Source organism: Apium graveolens, chromosome 7, assembly GCF_009905375.1.
Source record: "Apium graveolens cultivar Ventura chromosome 7, ASM990537v1, whole genome shotgun sequence".
In the NCBI taxonomy this organism is placed as follows: Eukaryota; Viridiplantae; Streptophyta; class Magnoliopsida; order Apiales; family Apiaceae; genus Apium; species Apium graveolens.
In genome coordinates, this window is record NC_133653.1 from 267,463,694 (window position 1) to 267,485,506 (window position 21,813).

General features: G+C 34.8%; 2 protein-coding genes across 2 annotated transcripts; one reads left to right on the plus strand and one right to left on the minus strand.

Annotated features, from left to right (window-relative positions):
- Window positions 1–314: 314 nt before the first annotated feature.
- Window positions 315–4,741, plus strand: LOC141672844 (potassium transporter 5-like). The gene is made up of 9 exons (XM_074479526.1): window positions 315–476; window positions 1,023–1,245; window positions 1,477–1,725; window positions 1,895–1,945; window positions 2,044–2,304; window positions 2,400–2,452; window positions 2,776–2,890; window positions 2,981–3,235; window positions 3,333–4,741. Exons 1-9 carry the CDS (start codon window positions 315–317, stop codon window positions 4,427–4,429), a joined length of 2,466 nt encoding a protein of 821 aa, XP_074335627.1. The 3' UTR covers window positions 4,430–4,741.
- Window positions 4,742–21,030: 16,289 nt separating this feature from the next.
- LOC141674903 (uncharacterized) lies at window positions 21,031–21,510 on the minus strand. Its single transcript, XM_074481602.1, has one exon. The coding sequence runs from the start codon at window positions 21,508–21,510 to the stop codon at window positions 21,031–21,033; it is 480 nt and encodes a 159-aa protein (XP_074337703.1).
- Between the last annotated feature and the right edge of the window lie 303 nt (window positions 21,511–21,813).

Consider the following 21,813-nt stretch of genomic DNA (forward strand, 5'->3'; position numbering starts at 1 on the left):
ATAAAATTTTAATAACATACTATTTTTAAAATATAATTAACCAATATAGCCAATACATCGAAGTACAATGTCTTACAAATTCAACAAATTTTATTTATTATTTTACGGGTCCGGTTTAGCCAACCAATTATAAAACACCATTGTAGATGCTGTTATCCTTTGTAGTTTTATTTTTGTTAAGGCTAACTTGATCAATTCCCCTATGAACTATCTAATCCGGCCCAATAAGGGCCAATATAAACAACGAAACCTACTATTACGTATATTATTCATATTCTATCAGGGTTATTCTATCTCTGGGTTTAGGGCAAAAAATGGCGCATCAATCGTTGGAAAAAGTGGCTCCCCCGAATGCTTCTGCAACGGCAACTAATAACAATGAAACGATGGAAGGACCTAAGCTAAGGCGAGTTGATTCACTCGACATCGAAGCCGGGAGAGTTTCATTTACTTCCACCCATACTGATCACTCTCAGGTTAATCACGCTTAACAATAGTTTCTTTGTTTAATCATGTTTATTTCCATATAATGTTCTTACCATGTTCTTACCGGATGTTGAGGGTTCAAATCTTTTCAAGAGATGTGTGCGAGTGTGCTTATTCTCAAAAAGAATAAAATAATTGATAGAATTCGATGTACTGATACCTAAAAAATGAAGCAAAATACCATAATTTGGCAGAAAGACCTAAAAAATGAAGCAAAATACCGGAGAGCTGGCTGCGAATCTCTGAAAACAAACAAACATCTCCATAATATCCGTGAAATTTGCCCAAGATATGCTCAAATAATATTCATTTAGAGTTTTTTTTGGATTTCATGTAGGACAAGGACTAGCTGTTCAAATTCTGGTATCTTAGACAATAAATATTGTAATCACAGTAGCACCCGAACTGAGATCTTTTCTGCAAGAGTTGGCTCTGAAACTGCATATTTAAGATGAAACTAGAAAAATACATGTCTTGCTTAGATTAAAGCTAATCGACATGGTGTGCATCATACATGTTTATACATTTATGTGCAGGCAAGTTGGGGAAGGACACTGAGCTTGGCATTTCAGTGCTTGGGAGTAATATACGGAGACGTAGGGACATCTCCACTCTACGTATATTCCAGTACTTTTACGGATGGTATTAAAGATAAGGAGGATATACTTGGTGTGCTCTCTTTAATTATCTATACTTTACTCCTATCGCCTCTCATCAAGTACGCCTTCATTGTTCTCCGAGCCAACGACAATGGCAATGGTAATTCTTCTAGTTTTTGCAGAAACCTACTACTAATATTAGTTGCTGAATTTTGTACAAATCCCCAATCTCCCTGAGTTTTTTTTTCTTGTTATGTAACTCAACTGGATTCTAAACATGGCCAAAATTACATAAGCTAAACTTTTTGATTAAGCTATTCATGATGGAGCACAAGAGTTCTATTCACACATGCATGAATGTAGACTTAAAACCTATACACAAATGATGCAGGGGGGACATTTGCACTATATTCTTTGATCTCCAGGCATGCTAATATGAGGTTAATTCCTAATAACGAACCGGAGGATAAGGAGTTGTCCAACTTCGGACTTCCCAACCCTACGAGCCAGTTTCGACGGGCTGAGAAGCTTAAAAGCAAGCTTTCGAAGAGTATGCCAGCTAAAATCACGCTTGTGTTGATCACCATCCTCGGATGTTCCATGGTCATTGGTGATGGTATATTAACACCTAGTATTTCAGGTACGTGTACGATGTACCTCCGGTCCGGTTCAGTGTAAATTAACTACCATACAGATATTTGGAGCAAAATCTGTTGATCCTAAAAATAATTCATAGTATCGAATACACCCCGATTAAAATATGAAGTTTTAGTAATTTGGAATCATGTTTTAATCTCTATCCTCTGTAGTCTTATCAGCAGTGGGTGGAATCAAGAACAAGGTGGATTCCCTTGGCCAAAGTACTTACTCAACTCATCCACATATTTACTAAATTTGATCCTACTTTTAAAACATACAACTGTTTATCTAAAATTCTAATATTGGAAATTGCGCAAAGATGCTGTTGTGGGGATTTCAATAGCAATATTGGTGATTCTGTTCTCGGCTCAACAATTCGGGAGTGATAGGGTGGGATACACATTCGCTCCTATCATTGTCGTCTGGTTTACATTCATTGGTGGCATTGGCTTTTACAACTTATTCAAACATGATGTAACTATTTTGCGTGCATTCAATCCAAAATACATCATTGATTACTTCAAAAGAAATGGTTCGAAAGGATGGAAGTCACTTGGTGGAGTTGTTTTGTGCATCACAGGTGACACATTAGTATAGATATTTTAGTAGTTTGCTCGTTACTTTAGCTAGCTAGCTAATTGTCCTAGGTTAAACTTTTCACATATGGAATTGCAGGCACTGAAGCCATGTTTGCTGACATTGGCCATTTCAGCGTATTAGCTGTCCAGGTAATCAAAGTTAATTTATGCGCTATATGTAAAACCCGTCTCTTATGCATATCAGTTTCGCGCGAAGTCGAACCTACACAGTTAAGCTGTATAAATTAAAAAATGTCAGAATCCTAGGTTTTTTCCAAAAAGAGAAAAGAATAGAGAAGACCAGATCAAACATTTGCAAAGATGCGTAATAAATTGTGAAGATCTTAATGACTACAAATATGAGATGAAAATAATTTAAGTAAAATAGACTAAGAAATAAATAAAGAAAATTACCTATGCTGTCTAATCTTCTCCTCTTCTCATCCTGACCCGTGGCCATTATACTATAACAGCTTAGCTTTACTTCGGTTGTACTACCTGCATTACTAGCTACTTATATTGGTCAAGCTGCATATCTCTCAAAAAATCCCGGTGAAGTGGCTGATAGTTTCTATGCCTCTGTTCCAGGCTAGTACTTTAACTGAAACATATAGTGTAAACATAAAAATGCCTTTTTCTTGTACTAATTATGACATGAAAATTGATTGATTAATGCAGAAACGATTTACTGGCCAATGTTTGTGGTTGCGGTTGCTGCTGCAATTATAGCTAGCCAAGCTATGATATCAGGAGCATTTGCAATTATTTCACAGGCTTTAAGTCTAGGTTGTTTTCCTAGGGTGAAAGTAGTTCATACCTCTGTGAAGTACGAAGGTCAGGTTTATATCCCAGAGCTCAACTACATGATTATGATTTGCTCCATTTTTGTGACTTTAACTTTCAAGACCACTGAAAAGATTGGTAATGCCTATGGTGAGTAGTTGAAATTCTGGCACCGCCACTTCCTGTTTTGGTAATTCGATTACAAATATTAAACTGGAATTGATATATGAAATTTACATTCATGCAGGGATCGCTGTGGTAGGTGACATGTTAATCTCCACGTCTCTGGTCAGTCTGATTATGCTTATCATATGGAAGGTGAAATTATGGTGGATGCTGCTATTCTTTACAGTGTTTATTACTATGGAGGGTGTATACCTATCTGCTGTCCTGTCTAAATTCATACAAGGGGGGTATCTTCCTATTGCATTTTCACTTGTCTTGATGACAATAATGGGAATATGGCACTATGTGTACGTTCAAAGGTACAAGTTCGAGCTCGATAACAAGGTTTCTGATAATTACATACAAGACTTGGCAACAAATCCAAACGTAAACAGAATCCCCGGAATTGGACTATTATACTCTGAGCTTGTGCAGGGAGTTCCACCAATATTTCCTCATTTTATTGAAAATGTACCATCTATTCACTCGGTTCTGGTTTTTGTATCCTTGAAATTCATTCCGATCAGTACTGTAATGCTTGAGGAGCGATTTTTGTTCAGACAGGTTGAACCAAGAGAGTACATGATTTTCCGTTGTGTGGTAAGATATGGATACAAAGATAAGATAGAAGAGTCTAAGGAGTTTGAAAATCAGCTTGTGGAAAACTTAAAGGAGTTCATTAGACATGAAAAATGCATTGTTGAAGCCGGTAACGGGATACCTAAGGATGAACTCATGGCACCTGAACCCCTGCATGACACAAATGTGATACATGAATTAACGGACAAAATTGAGAAGGTAGAAGAAAGAACTAGCTCACCTACAATTCAGAGCGAGGAGTCATTGCCACAACTGAATGACTCGCCACGTATTTCTTTTTCAAGGTCCATCAAATCATTCCGAGCAGTACTGTCACACAATACTTCAAGTGAAATTATTACACAACCTATTCTAGGAGTTGAAGAAGAGATGCAGTTTATACAGCACACGAAGGAGAAAGGCGTAGTTTATCTTCTCGGAGAAGCAGAGGTGATAGCCAAACAAGATTCCTCTTTCTTCAAAAAAATTATTGTCAATTATGCATACAGCTTCCTCAGAAAAAATTTCAGGCAAGGGGAAAAGACAATGCAAATTCCTCAGACAAGGCTTTTGCGAGTTGGAATGACATATGAAATATAATATGGCAATGTATGATGACAATATATATAGAGTTCGAATAAGACGGGAGTTTGCGTGCCTTGGTAGGTAAGAGTTGAGCTTTTATATGCTACCATCCGACTGATCCACTTAATGGTATTTAACCATTTGTGGCTGTATGATATAAACACTATAACATTTTGCAGACTAACTAATATCCACTGGAATCTGCATTTTGATAGCATAATCTCTATATATAAGTACATTGATTTGAATTTTGATGTTTTTTGGATAATTAATACGATAAATGTAAAGAGTGAAGTATTAAGTGGTACCTTCCTTTGTTTAAACTTCTCAAATAAATTTGCTCATCCCAAGCTTTATATTCCTTTGTTCTAAATAAAGGAATCCTGCACAGGTTTCAGTCTCTTCTTCTTAAACTTAACCATCTTTTCCATTCTCATGTTCTTCTCTCCCATCCATCCTTACCGCTAATTTTTCTTTGAAATCTCAATTGCACTTCAGCTTAACGCAACTGAATTGTGGGATATATATACCCATATTGTTGTTTCCAGCTTAACACAACTCAATAATCAGGATACTGACGATTTGTCTAAACTTAAAAGACTGGAATTAAAGGTATCAGAGTAACTGAACTTGAAATCTCCATATTACTCCAATCAAAATTATAATATAAAGAGCATCATTTTTTATGCTAGATATAAGAGCAAATTTAATCATCAGAACGCAGTCACTCGTTTAGCTTTTGTCAAGTTCTGTCGACAATACTCTGGCCTCAGATTTGCTGTGCTGGACTTTTTGGTAAGAATCAAGAAAAATTATTGGTTTAGGCTCTATTTGGTATTGCTGTTGCAAACAGGCCAGCAGTTTTTTAGCAAAAAACTGTCAGAAAGGTGTTTGGTAAATTCTAAAAGCTGCAGCGCTTTTGGTCTAAAAGCTGTTGTTAGCAAAAGCATGTCCCCCGTGCTTTTGGAAAATGCTGTTTTCACCTTTTGCAGGAAGTAGCTATCAGTTTTACCATCAAACCTTCTCAAAAATATTGTTTTTATATATTATATCTCATAATATGTATAAATTAAAAATAATTACCAAACAGTCATCTAACCACCAGCACTTTTCTCACAGTACAGCAGTTTTCAACAGCACTCCCAAACCGAGCCTTAGTGACTAAAGAAATTTGGCTGAATGAAGTTGAGAAATAACTGTTATGAAAATACAGTCACTCATTTAGTTTTCATCAAGTTTCGTCCCCAGTACTTGGTCTCAAATATCTTCTCTCAGGATTTATACCATCAACAGATGTTGAAAGGGAAAAGACTCTGGCAAGTATCCGATAGCACTGGGGACAGAAGAGTGGATAGAAATCATCTGCAGTGATGTGAGTGAGGCAAGAGGTTCAGATGATAATGGATAAAATGATTATGACAAGGATATATAGCGTGATGCTGAAGACTTGAGGACAGGATCTAGGATAGAATTCATCAGGTGCATAAATACTAAATGGCTATGACATTATGACAGCGTGTTCTTGCAGTTGCCAGCTAGAGTTTTTGTTTTTGGAGGTTTCCACAGGATTGAGTAGGCATTTAGAAATTTGTAGAGAGACAATTGAAGAGATACGGCTCATCACCGTTCTACAAGTAGGGAACAGGCGAATCATGTTACTGTGACAGCCCGCACTTCCGGACCATTAAATCTAAATCAAAACTAAAACAAAATACAATTTATCAATCCAAAATCTCTATTACAAAGGTGACAATTACAAATGCGCAGCTAACGGAAGTCCAAAAGTCAATCTACTCCAATACTAAGATCCTCGAACTCCAATGCTATCCAACTCGAACTCTTAGGCGAAACCTGAAATTGTAAGAATGAGCTATACAGCCCAGCAAGAGACCAATCGATCCAACTAGTAGGCCAAGTAACACACACACATATAACAAAATACACCGATAATCTATACGATACGATATACGAAACACACACTTTCGATACATATTCTTATTCTTTTTCGATACATACGATACACATAGCACATAAACAACAATAATTCAAAACCCATAATTTATGCCACAACCACTACAACCCGGTGATAACGGTCCTAAATTTTCACAAAACTGTCACTACAATCCGGTGACTGCGGTCCTAAGTTCTTATTCGATATTTTCACAAACCATGGCACAAATCAGAGATCCAAAATTATCGTCTCGACACAACATATATACAACAATACGTATACTATAACACATAACACTTTCAAATATATCATCACTTAGCCCATATTTTGATAATCAAATATACACGCATAATAAATAATTTTGAAAACACTAGTAAGATCGATCGAAAACTTACCTCAAAAAATGACCAGATCTAAAATTACTCGATTTTGACCCTCTAAACGATGTTATCTTGAAAAACACGAAACACGAAAGTTGTAGAGAACGAAAAGACCTTTCCGAAAAGTCTAGGATCACTTAATTCTGACTTATGATGAATTTTCTACGAATTTTACAAGACTGCTGATTTTTTCCTGAGAAGAGCCCTACGAATTTTTATAATAAAAACGAGAAAGACGAATATGATGTATTTATAATGCTACAAAACCCTATATCTTAACCTACAAGTTATCTGTATTAGAATGTGATCCAAATTTTAGGCCCATTAGTCTAACTCAATTCTAAATCCTAATCCTTATCCAATTTTAATACTTTTTATTCTATTATTCAATTATTATTCTTATTCTAAAAATTACGGGATATTACATACTACCCTCCTTAAAAAGAATTTGGTCCCTAAATTCACAAAAATTCTATACGTCTAGTGTTACTAATCTCCTACAGGTCAAACTTAAACTATGGTCCCCAGGAACACATCCTAGGAAATGTACTAGTCTCATAACTAATACACTCCGAAAGACAACCTGGCTCTGATACCAACTGTGACAGCCCGCACTTCCGGACCATTAAATCTAAATCAAAACTAAAACAAAATACAATTTATCAATCCAAAATCTCTATTACAAAGGTGACAATTACAAAGGCGCAGCTAACGGAAGTCCAAAAGTCAATCTACTCCAATACTAAGATCCTCGAACTCCAATGCTATCCAACTCGAACTCTTAGGCGAAACCTGAAATTGTAAGAATGAGCTATACAGCCCAGCAAGAGACCAATCGATCCAACTAGTAGGCCAAGTAACACACACACATATAACAAAATACACCGATAATCTATACGATACGATATACGAAACACACACTTTCGATACATATTCTTATTCTTTTTCGATACATACGATACACATAGCACATAAACAACAATAATTCAAAACCCATAATTTATGCTACAACCACTATAACCCGGTGATAACGGTCCTAAATTTTCACAAAACTGTCACTACAATCCGGTGACTGCGGTCCTAAGTTCTTATTCGATATTTTCACAAACCATGGCACAAATCAGAGATCCAAAATTATCGTCTCGACACAACATATATACAACAATACGTATACTATAACACATAACACTTTCAAATATATCATCACTTAGCCCATATTTTGATAATCAAATATACACGCATAATAAATAATTTTGAAAACACTAGTAAGATCGATCGAAAACTTACCTCAAAAAATGACCAGATCTAAAATTACTCGATTTTGACCCTCTAAACGATGTTATCTTGAAAAACACGAAACACAAAAGTTGTAGAGAACGAAAAGACCTTTCCGAAAAGTCTAGGATCACTTAATTCTGACTTATGATGAATTTTCTACGAATTTTACAAGACTGCTGATTTTTTGCTGAGAAGAGCCCTACGAATTTTTATAATAAAAACGAGAAAGACGAATATGATGTATTTATAATGCTACAAAACCCTATATCTTAACCTACAAGTTATCTGTATTAGAATGTGATCCAAATTTTAGGCCCATTAGTCTAACTCAATTCTAAATCCTAATCCTTATCCAATTTTAATACTTTTTATTCTATTATTCAATTATTATTCTTATTCTAAAAATTACGGGATATTACATACTACCCTCCTTAAAAAGAATTTGGTCCCTAAATTCACAAAAATTCTATACGTCTAGTGTTACTAATCTCCTACAGGTCAAACTTAAACTATGGTCCCCAGGAACACATCCTAGGGAATGTACTAGTCTCATAACTAATACACTCCGAAAGACAACCTGGCTCTGATACCAACTGTGACAGCCCGCACTTCCGGACCATTAAATCTAAATCAAAACTAAAACAAAATACAATTTATCAATCCAAAATCTCTATTACAAAGGTGACAATTACAAAGGCGCAGCTAACGGAAGTCCAAAAGTCAATCTACTCCAATACTAAGATCCTCGAACTCCAATGCTATCCAACTCGAACTCTTAGGCGAAACCTGAAATTGTAAGAATGAGCTATACAGCCCAGCAAGAGACCAATCGATCCAACTATTAGGCCAAGTAACACACACACATATAACAAAATACACCGATAATCTATACGATACGATATACGAAACACACACTTTCGATACATATTCTTATTCTTTTTCGATACATACGATACACATAGCACATAAACAACAATAATTCAAAACCCATAATTTATACCACAACCACTACAACCCGGTGATAACGGTCCTAAATTTTCACAAAACTGTCACTACAATCCGGTGACTGCGGTCCTAAGTTCTTATTCGATATTTTCACAAACCATGGCACAAATCAGAGATCCAAAATTATCGTCTCGACACAACATATATACAACAATACGTATACTATAACACATAACACTTTCAAATATATCATCACTTAGCCCATATTTTGATAATCAAATATACACGCATAATAAATAATTTTGAAAACACTAGTAAGATCGATCGAAAACTTACCTCAAAAAATGACCAGATCTAAAATTACTCGATTTTGACCCTCTAAACGATGTTATCTTGAAAAACACGAAACACAAAAGTTGTAGAGAACGAAAAGACCTTTCCGAAAAGTCTAGGATCACTTAATTCTGACTTATGATGAATTTTCTACGAATTTTACAAGACTGCTGATTTTTTGCTGAGAAGAGCCCTACGAATTTTTATAATAAAAACGAGAAAGACGAATATGATGTATTTATAATGCTACAAAACCCTATATCTTAACCTACAAGTTATCTGTATTAGAATGTGATCCAAATTTTAGGCCCATTAGTCTAACTCAATTCTAAATCCTAATCCTTATCCAATTTTAATACTTTTTATTCTATTATTCAATTATTATTCTTATTCTAAAAATTACGGGATATTACATACTACCCTCCTTAAAAAGAATTTGGTCCCTAAATTCACAAAAATTCTATACGTCTAGTGTTACTAATCTCCTACAGGTCAAACTTAAACTATGGTCCCCAGAAACACATCCTAGGGAATGTACTAGTCTCATAACTAATACACTCCGAAAGACAACCTGGCTCTGATACCAACTGTGACAGCCCGCACTTCCGGACCATTAAATCTAAATCAAAACTAAAACAAAATACAATTTATCAATCCAAAATCTCTATTACAAAGGTGACAATTACAAAGGCACAGCTAACGGAAGTCCAAAAGTCAATCTACTCCAATACTAAGATCCTCGAACTCCAATGCTATCCAACTCGAACTCTTAGGCGAAACCTGAAATTGTAAGAATGAGCTATACAGCCCAGCAAGAGACCAATCGATCCAACTAGTAGGCCAAGTAACACACACACATATAACAAAATACACCGATAATCTATACGATACGATATACGAAACACACACTTTCGATACATATTCTTATTCTTTTTCGATACATACGATACACATAGCACATAAACAACAATAATTCAAAACCCATAATTTATGCCACAACCACTACAACCCGGTGATAACGGTCCTAAATTTTCACAAAACTGTCACTACAATCCGGTGACTGCGGTCCTAAGTTCTTATTCGATATTTTCACAAACCATGGCACAAATCAGAGATCCAAAATTATCGTCTCGACACAACATATATACAACAATACGTATACTATAACACATAACACTTTCAAATATATCATCACTTAGCCCATATTTTGATAATCAAATATACACGCATAATAAATAATTTTGAAAACACTAGTAAGATCGATCGAAAACTTACCTCAAAAAATGACCAGATCTAAAATTACTCGATTTTGACCCTCTAAACGATGTTATCTTGAAAAACACGAAACACGAAAGTTGTAGAGAACGAAAAGACCTTTCCGAAAAGTCTAGGATCAATTAATTCTGACTTATGATGAATTTTCTACGAATTTTACAAGACTGCTGATTTTTTGCTGAGAAGAGCCCTACGAATTTTTATAATAAAAACGAGAAAGACGAATATGATGTATTTATAATGCTACAAAACCCTATATCTTAACCTACAAGTTATCTGTATTAGAATGTGATCCAAATTTTAGGCCCATTAGTCTAACTCAATTCTAAATCCTAATCCTTATCCAATTTTAATACTTTTTATTCTATTATTCAATTATTATTCTTATTCTAAAAATTACGGGATATTACATACTACCCTCCTTAAAAAGAATTTGGTCCCTATATTCACAAAAATTCTATACGTCTAGTGTTACTAATCTCCTACAGGTCAAACTTAAACTATGGTCCCCAGGAACACATCCTAGGGAATGTACTAGTCTCATAACTAATACACTCCGAAAGACAACCTGGCTCTGATACCAACTGTGACAGCCCGCACTTCCGGACCATTAAATCTAAATCAAAACTAAAACAAAATACAATTTATCAATCCAAAATCTCTATTACAAAGGTGACAATTACAAAGGCGCAGCTAACGGAAGTCCAAAAGTCAATCTACTCCAATACTAAGATCCTCGAACTCCAATGCTATCCAACTCGAACTCTTAGGCGAAACCTGAAATTGTAAGAATGAGCTATACAGCCCAGCAAGAGACCAATCGATCCAACTAGTAGGCCAAGTAACACACACACATATAACAAAATACACCGATAATCTATACGATACGATATACGAAACACACACTTTCGATACATATTCTTATTCTTTTTCGATACATACGATACACATAGCACATAAACAACAATAATTCAAAACCCATAATTTATGCCACAACCACTACAACCCGGTGATAACGGTCCTAAATTTTCACAAAACTGTCACTACAATCCGGTGACTGCGGTCCTAAGTTCTTATTCGATATTTTCACAAACCATGGCACAAATCAGAGATCCAAAATTATCGTCTCGACACAACATATATACAACAATACGTATACTATAACACATAACACTTTCAAATATATCATCACTTAGCCCATATTTTGATAATCAAATATACACGCATAATAAATAATTTTGAAAACACTAGTAAGATCGATCGAAAACTTACCTCAAAAAATGACCAGATCTAAAATTACTCGATTTTGACCCTCTAAACGATGTTATCTTGAAAAACACGAAACACGAAAGTTGTAGAGAACGAAAAGACCTTTCCGAAAAGTCTAGGATCACTTAATTCTGACTTATGATGAATTTTCTACGAATTTTACAAGACTGCTGATTTTTTGCTGAGAAGAGCCCTACGAATTTTTATAATAAAAACGAGAAAGACGAATATGATGTATTTATAATGCTACAAAACCCTATATCTTAACCTACAAGTTATCTGTATTAGAATGTGATCCAAATTTTAGGCCCATTAGTCTAACTCAATTCTAAATCCTAATCCTTATCCAATTTTAATACTTTTTATTCTATTATTCAATTATTATTCTTATTCTAAAAATTACGGGATATTACATACTACCCTCCTTAAAAAGAATTTGGTCCCTATATTCACAAAAATTCTATACGTCTAGTGTTACTAATCTCCTACAGGTCAAACTTAAACTATGGTCCCCAGGAACACATCCTAGGGAATGTACTAGTCTCATAACTAATACACTCCGAAAGACAACCTGGCTCTGATACCAACTGTGACAGCCCGCACTTCCGGACCATTAAATCTAAATCAAAACTAAAACAAAATACAATTTATCAATCCAAAATCTCTATTACAAAGGTGACAATTACAAAGGCGCAGCTAACGGAAGTCCAAAAGTCAATCTACTCCAATACTAAGATCCTCGAACTCCAATGCTATCCAACTCGAACTCTTAGGCGAAACCTGAAATTGTAAGAATGAGCTATACAGCCCAGCAAGAGACCAATCGATCCAACTAGTAGGCCAAGTAACACACACACATATAACAAAATACACCGATAATCTATACGATACGATATACGAAACACACACTTTCGATACATATTCTTATTCTTTTTCGATACATACGATACACATAGCACATAAACAACAATAATTCAAAACCCATAATTTATGCCACAACCACTACAACCCGGTGATAACGGTCCTAAATTTTCACAAAACTGTCACTACAATCCGGTGACTGCGGTCCTAAGTTCTTATTCGATATTTTCACAAACCATGGCACAAATCAGAGATCCAAAATTATCGTCTCGACACAACATATATACAACAATACGTATACTATAACACATAACACTTTCAAATATATCATCACTTAGCCCATATTTTGATAATCAAATATACACGCATAATAAATAATTTTGAAAACACTAGTAAGATCGATCGAAAACTTACCTCAAAAAATGACCAGATCTAAAATTACTCGATTTTGACCCTCTAAACGATGTTATCTTGAAAAACACGAAACACGAAAGTTGTAGAGAACGAAAAGACCTTTCCGAAAAGTCTAGGATCACTTAATTCTGACTTATGATGAATTTTCTACGAATTTTACAAGACTGCTGATTTTTTGCTGAGAAGAGCCCTACGAATTTTTATAATAAAAACGAGAAAGACGAATATGATGTATTTATAATGCTACAAAACCCTATATCTTAACCTACAAGTTATCTGTATTAGAATGTGATCCAAATTTTAGGCCCATTAGTCTAACTCAATTCTAAATCCTAATCCTTATCCAATTTTAATACTTTTTATTCTATTATTCAATTATTATTCTTATTCTAAAAATTACGGGATATTACATACTACCCTCCTTAAAAAGAATTTGGTCCCTAAATTCACAAAAATTCTATACGTCTAGTGTTACTAATCTCCTACAGGTCAAACTTAAACTATGGTCCCCAGGAACACATCCTAGGGAATGTACTAGTCTCATAACTAATACACTCCGAAAGACAACCTGGCTCTGATACCAACTGTGACAGCCCGCACTTCCGGACCATTAAATCTAAATCAAAACTAAAACAAAATACAATTTATCAATCCAAAATCTCTATTACAAAGGTGACAATTACAAAGGCGCAGCTAACGGAAGTCCAAAAGTCAATCTACTCCAATACTAAGATCCTCGAACTCCAATGCTATCCAACTCGAACTCTTAGGCGAAACCTGAAATTGTAAGAATGAGCTATACAGCCCAGCAAGAGACCAATCGATCCAACTAGTAGGCCAAGTAACACACACACATATAACAAAATACACCGATAATCTATACGATACGATATACGAAACACACACTTTCGATACATATTCTTATTCTTTTTCGATACATACGATACACATAGCACATAAACAACAATAATTCAAAACCCATAATTTATGCCACAACCACTACAACCCGGTGATAACGGTCCTAAATTTTCACAAAACTGTCACTACAATCCGGTGACTGCGGTCCTAAGTTCTTATTCGATATTTTCACAAACCATGGCACAAATCAGAGATCCAAAATTATCGTCTCGACACAACATATATACAACAATACGTATACTATAACACATAACACTTTCAAATATATCATCACTTAGCCCATATTTTGATAATCAAATATACACGCATAATAAATAATTTTGAAAACACTAGTAAGATCGATCGAAAACTTACCTCAAAAAATGACCAGATCTAAAATTACTCGATTTTGACCCTCTAAACGATGTTATCTTGAAAAACACGAAACACGAAAGTTGTAGAGAACGAAAAGACCTTTCCGAAAAGTCTAGGATCACTTAATTCTGACTTATGATGAATTTTCTACGAATTTTACAAGACTGCTGATTTTTTGCTGAGAAGAGCCCTACGAATTTTTATAATAAAAACGAGAAAGACGAATATGATGTATTTATAATGCTACAAAACCCTATATCTTAACCTACAAGTTATCTGTATTAGAATGTGATCCAAATTTTAGGCCCATTAGTCTAACTCAATTCTAAATCCTAATCCTTATCCAATTTTAATACTTTTTATTCTATTATTCAATTATTATTCTTATTCTAAAAATTACGGGATATTACATACTACCCTCCTTAAAAAGAATTTGGTCCCTAAATTCACAAAAATTCTATACGTCTAGTGTTACTAATCTCCTACAGGTCAAACTTAAACTATGGTCCTCAGGAACACATCCTAGGGAATGTACTAGTCTCATAACTAATACACTCCGAAAGACAACCTGGCTCTGATACCAACTGTGACAGCCCGCACTTCCGGACCATTAAATCTAAATCAAAACTAAAACAAAATACAATTTATCAATCCAAAATCTCTATTACAAAGGTGACAATTACAAAGGCGCAGCTAACGGAAGTCCAAAAGTCAATCTACTCCAATACTAAGATCCTCGAACTCCAATGCTATCCAACTCGAACTCTTAGGCGAAACCTGAAATTGTAAGAATGAGCTATACAGCCCAGCAAGAGACCAATCGATCCAACTAGTAGGCCAAGTAACACACACACATATAACAAAATACACCGATAATCTATACGATACGATATACGAAACACACACTTTCGATACATATTCTTATTCTTTTTCGATACATACGATACACATAGCACATAAACAACAATAATTCAAAACCCATAATTTATGCTACAACCACTATAACCCGGTGATAACGGTCCTAAATTTTCACAAAACTGTCACTACAATCCGGTGACTGCGGTCCTAAGTTCTTATTCGATATTTTCACAAACCATGGCACAAATCAGAGATCCAAAATTATCGTCTCGACACAACATATATACAACAATACGTATACTATAACACATAACACTTTCAAATATATCATCACTTAGCCCATATTTTGATAATCAAATATACACGCATAATAAACAATTTTGAAAACACTAGTAAGATCGATCGAAAACTTACCTCAAAAAATGACCAGATCTAAAATTACTCGATTTTGACCCTCTAAACGACGTTATCTTGAAAAACACGAAACACGAAAGTTGTAGAGAACGAAAAGACTTTTCCGAAAAGTCTAGGATCACTGAATTCTGACTTATGATGAATTTTCTACAAATTTTACAAGACTGCTGATTTTTTGCTGAGAAGAGCCCTACGAATTTTTATAATAAAAACGAGAAAGGCGAATATGATGTATTTATAATGCTACAAAACCCTATATCTTAACCTACAAGTTATCTATATTAGAATCTGATCCAAATTTTAGGCTCATTAGTCTAACTCAATTCTAAATCCTAATCCTTATACAATTTTAATCCTTTTTATTCTATTATTCAATTATTATTCTTATTCTAAAAATTACGGGATATTACAGTTACGATATGTGGCTGTTGCTTAATCAGTTTTCTAGTGGCTATTTAATTTCTTATGATACTCGACTCAGAACTTTTCTCAAGCATATTATCGAACCAGAGATGAAAGACAATCATCCAACTACCTTTACTAAAAAGGTAGTTGGATTTATTCAATGTTAAGATATATTCTCATTAATCAACTTCAATATAATCTACCATTTTCAGGAAAAATATGCTATTGAAACGACAACTTTACATAGATTAGCATGACATCGAGTTCTGCAACTGTGATCTAGATTAGTGAAATAAATTAGAGAAAATGACCATTGATTTGAGCTAGTTCCCTGATATTGAAAGGGTAACCTTCATTTGTGGAATTTGAACCAAAAGCCTTTGTAGCTATATTAGGTTATCAACTGTCAGTTGGAGAAGAAACCATTTGGTATTGAATTTGGGAGAACTGTCAGTTGGAGAAGAAACCATTTGGTATTGAATTTGGGAGACTGGTACACTCGATGGCAATGTAACAACATTGTACCAGAAGCCTAAAGAATCACAGTTGAGTATTTGAGATAGTGTTCTGAAAAAATCCGAAAATAATAAAAACCACAAATGCACAGATGTACATGAGCAAGTACGGGTCGAATCATAGACAACGGAAATCAAGTTTTTAATTTACAAAACTAAGAAGAACAATTAACCAACACTTAAAAATATAACTTTTAATAGATCTAAGGAACGGATTTCATCGGCTAAACACGAATATCATAACATAAACATGTATTTTTAATATGTATTTTTAATAGCAAATAAGCTCACAAGTATTTAGAAGTATTTAGAGTCAAGATATACAATGACTCCAAATCAAATTTCATTCAAAACCATAAAAATATTTCGCATTCATTTTACCAACTAAATCAACTCTAAATCATAAGAATCCTAACTATACGAACCCCAACTTTACTTGTGTGTAATGTACGATACCCTATAATCAATAAACAAACATATAGCAATTAAGGCTCTGTTTATGATTGCTTTTAAAAATTGTTGTGCGATTAGAAAAAGTGCTGCTGAAAAAAAGTGATGTTGTAAAAATCAGATGACTGTTTGGTAATTTTTTTGATACGTATATGTGTTGATGCAAAAAATTAAAAATAATGATGCCTTTGATAAGATTTGATGATGAAATCAACATATGCTTCCCACAATAATTGAAAAGCAGCTTTTTCTAAAAGCATGGGGGACTTACTTTCTCTAACAGCAGCTTTTAGGCCAAAAACATTTTTCCGAAAAGCAGCTTTTAAATTTTACCAAACAGTTTTTTAACTGCTTTTCAGTGAAAAGCTGCTGTTCCTGTCTGCAACAGCAATACCAAACACACCCTAAAGCGCATATATTATGATATCGATTCACCATGATCTTTTTGATTCCTGATGACATATCGCAATATGTTGTCTTATGACCTAATTCATTCCATTTAACGGCAAATACCGAAAAATCTTCTTAATAACCTGCACAATTAGAAATATCACAAAATCAAACGTAAAAAGGAAAAATAACGTACTAACTAATTAATATATTACATTAATATTATACAATAAAAATATGTTATCGATAGATTATTGCATATGAAAATGTCCCTGCCTCGGTAATTTATCGTTTTTAGGAATGGATGATGTAATCACGAGGTATTTGAGCGACTTTCAAGTAAATTTGATAACTTTGTATACAAAATTGATACAACATGAAAACTTATTAAAAGCTATGAAAATTCTGAAATGCTAATCTATATATTTCATAATCAAAACTAACAAATTTCCGAACATACCTTGAGGGTCTCTCAAGAAAATTTTACTAAGCCCTTGTATGGTTGGAAGAAAATAGAGGGAGGGGAGGGTTCTTACAATAAAAAATGTGTTTGGTTCATATTTTTAGAAGGGAGGGGAGGGAAATGAAGGGGCCCAAAATCCCTTATGGTTCTTATTTTGTTTCCTCCCAATTTGGGTTTTTTTGGAGGGGAGAAATTTTATTGACAAAAATGACCTTACACCTTCTTAACACTTACATATATTCTAAAGGGCTTATATGTAATTTTAATTATAAACCCCTCCCTTCCCCTCGTGTACCAAACATAAAAATGAGTTAATTCCCCTCTCCTCCCTTCCTTCAACCAAATAGAATTAATATTATATCCTTCCCCTCCCCTCCCTTCCCCTCCCCTCTATAAAAATTCCTCCCCTTCCCTCCCCTCCGTGCCTAAAGGATCGCAAGTAATGAACTGCGCCTTTGTACAATTCTTTGCTCGTAGTAAATTGACAAATATGTTCTTAGTTGTTGGGAGATTTTCATGTCAATCGTCGCCTGGTGTCAATGCAAAACAATCCCAGATTTTTTTTATCAATAATTCTTCTCATCCAGCATTCTGAAATTACCATATAAATTGAGTTAAAGATTAGTCTGGCAGATTGTTTATCGTAATTAGATGTGAATTTTTGCAGATTGTTTATCGTATTTAGATGTGATTTTTTGGAAGCTGAAGTAAATGTGACTTTTGGGAAAAAAAATTTATATAAGTTTTGGTTGTACAGGGTTAGAGACATAAACTCATTTCATATCTACAAAGTACAAACAACAGCAACAGTAACAACAACAGCAGCAAAATAGCTCTTGAAATTGTATTGAAGTTCTCTCTAGACAGAACATAAACCCATCTGTTCCAACACCCGAACACCTCAAAAAATACACCATTTTGGTTCTTGATCAAGTCTCACCTAAAGTTTTTGTACCACTTATCTTCTAGCACAATGCAGGTGATCAAGCCAAACATGACCTCAAATCTGACCATCTCAAAAAAATCTCTTTTGTAGGCATTGACAAAATTTTGTTTATTAGCTAGGCGATTTGTTGAAAATGGTTATGTTGACTGCAATGACTAAGGTGCACAATATGTCGAAGCCCAAGTGAACCGCGACTTGAAAGATATTATTCGTGATCCGACACCTAATGAACTCACCAAGTTGCTTCCACTTGAACTGGATAATGCTACTGTGGACCTCAACTTTGCAGTTCAAGTGAAATTCTTCAAATTTGGAGGAATTGCTATTGGTGCTAGGATCTTCCACAAGCTTGCTGATGTCATTCGCACACTTCATGAATAGTTGGGCTGCTATTGCTCTTGGGGAGTAGGGGTCACAATCTCGGATAGGACATGAAACCCGACCCAAAACCGACTCGATTCGTAACCAGATTTACTGAGAGAAAACTCAAAAGTAAACCGAACACGATCTGCACAGCCCGAAAGTGACTCGAAATGACCCGTTATTTTGAATTTCATTTCTCTCCATTTAATTATTTGTTTCCATCTAATTTTAGGTAATTGTAACTCACCCGAAATTGGCTCGTTTACAAATACAAGCACGACCTGAAACCCGAAATTGCCACTCCTCACTAGCCACCCCTAGTGGGGAGCAGAACGTACCATCCCCAATTTTGGACTTGGCAAAAATATTTCCCGCACAAGATATTTCTAGATTTGACAATCAGAAACATTTAACGGCAAATCCCGAAAAATCTTATTAATAACCTACACGATCAAAAACATCGCAAAACCAAGCTTAAAAAGGGAAAATAATGTACTAACTAATTAACATATTACACTAATATTATACAATAAATATATGTTATCAAATTCCCCCATATCAAAACCAAGCTCGTCCTCAAGATTAAAGAAAAACCTAACTCACTATCGTAGGAATCACGTGTACTTTGAGGTTTACCAACCCGTTAAACTCGTAGATGATCTCCACAAGAGGAGTGTTATCTCCTAAGGGTTTAAAGAAGATATACCCATTAAATCTTTACTACATTAACTTAGTTGTAACTCCATCTTTCAGCATTCATTGGTGTTAACTCAACTATTTTTAGAAAAATATGTGCCAAAGACTCTCATCATAATACAAGCCCAGTTGCCTCACTTAAACGTTGCCAAGACTTTCAAGGTGTGTTTGAGATCGGTCAATGTTGTTTAGAATGTATAAATCATTTTCTCTTTTTCAATCAGTATTGAACTGACCCAATCTCTATCAAACAAGTGTCTAGCCAAATTTGCCTTGTGCTATTTTTTTCCTTTTTTTAATTGACCGTGCAATGTCCGCTTTCTTAGGATTTATATGTTATCCATGTAACGAGTTTTGGGTCAATGACTCCCAAACCAGATGGTCACATGGCATTAGGTGTTGAGACACCCTTAAGGACTTAATTACTCGAGTAACAAAGGCCACAAAACAAGACTAGTCAATTTACTACTTACAACCATTTTTTTCTTTTTTCTTTTTTTTTATATTTCTTTTGACAAAGGCATGATTTAACATTGTTCTAACATGTGAGTTCTCTCTCAGGTATTGAAAACTATCTCACATCTTCCCAACAAAGACATTGTAAATAGTGTGTGGCGTCTTGGAATTCAAGGCAAAACCTAAGTGTGACGCAAGTTTGTGAAGATCGGTATGCTTAATAAAATTCAAATCGTCTATAAGCACTATACATATAAGATTTTTGAAAAACAGTCAACACCAACTAGTAACTAAGGTCAAGAGAAGGCAACCTAGCTAACTTCCTAATTTTTTTGTATTTTTGCTTTTCATCATTTTTTTCATTTTCATATTTTTTTGTCTTTTGTTTTTTTAATGAACAAAATAACAGGATCAAAACTAATCACAACTAACTCCCCCCATAATAACAAAATAACATTTGGGGATATTTTTTTGTCCTCAATGTAAAAGAAAAGGATACATAAAATAGATAGAGGTGTACCATTTTTTCACCATGGTGAAGGACGAGAAAACTTGGAGGTCACTAATAATCCAGTTAACGAAAAGGTGATTATACAAGGAAAACCATACATAGTATACATGTCTCCCCCATATCAGGACTTAACATATCATTAAGTCGGGAAGACTCATTAGCAAACCAATCCTACTCATAACTGGATGGATCAACAAGATCCACCCATTCCACATCCTCCAATGATGGATACTCAAGAAAGGGTTTGAGCCTATGACCATTGACTTTAAACACACGGTCATCTTTTGGATCTTGGATATCCACAGCTTCCTGGGGATATACTTTGCGAACAAGGTAAGGACCATCCCATCTAGATCTTAGTTTTCCAGGAAAAAGGTGAAAACGAGAGTTATAGAGGAGGACCTTTTCACCTTCGATGAAAGTTTTGCGTCTCAATTTCTTGTCATGAAACTTTTTGGTACGATCCTTAAAAATACGTGAACTTCCGTAAGTGTCATTTCTAAGTTCCTCTAACTCACTCAAATATAGCATCATTTGGGCCTTGACTTTATCTAATTCAAAATTCAGTTCTTTAATAGCCCAAAGTGCCTTATGCTCTAACTCAAATGGCAAATGACATCCCTTCCCATATACTATGCGATAAGGTGACATACCTAAATTATTCTTAAAGGCAATCTGGTATGTCCACAAGGCGTCGGGTAACCGTTTGGATCAATCCTTCCTATTAACATTTTTCCCAAGAATAAGCTTAATTTGACGATTAGACACTTCGACTTGGCCACTAGTTTGAGGATGATAAGAGGTGGCCAAACGATGCTTTACTCCATATTTGAGAAGGATAGAAGCAAAATGTCTCTTATCAAAATGGGTAACCGTATCACTAATGATTGCACGAGGGGTCCCAAAGCGACCAAAGATTTTATCTTTGAGAAAATTGACCACGACTTTATGGTC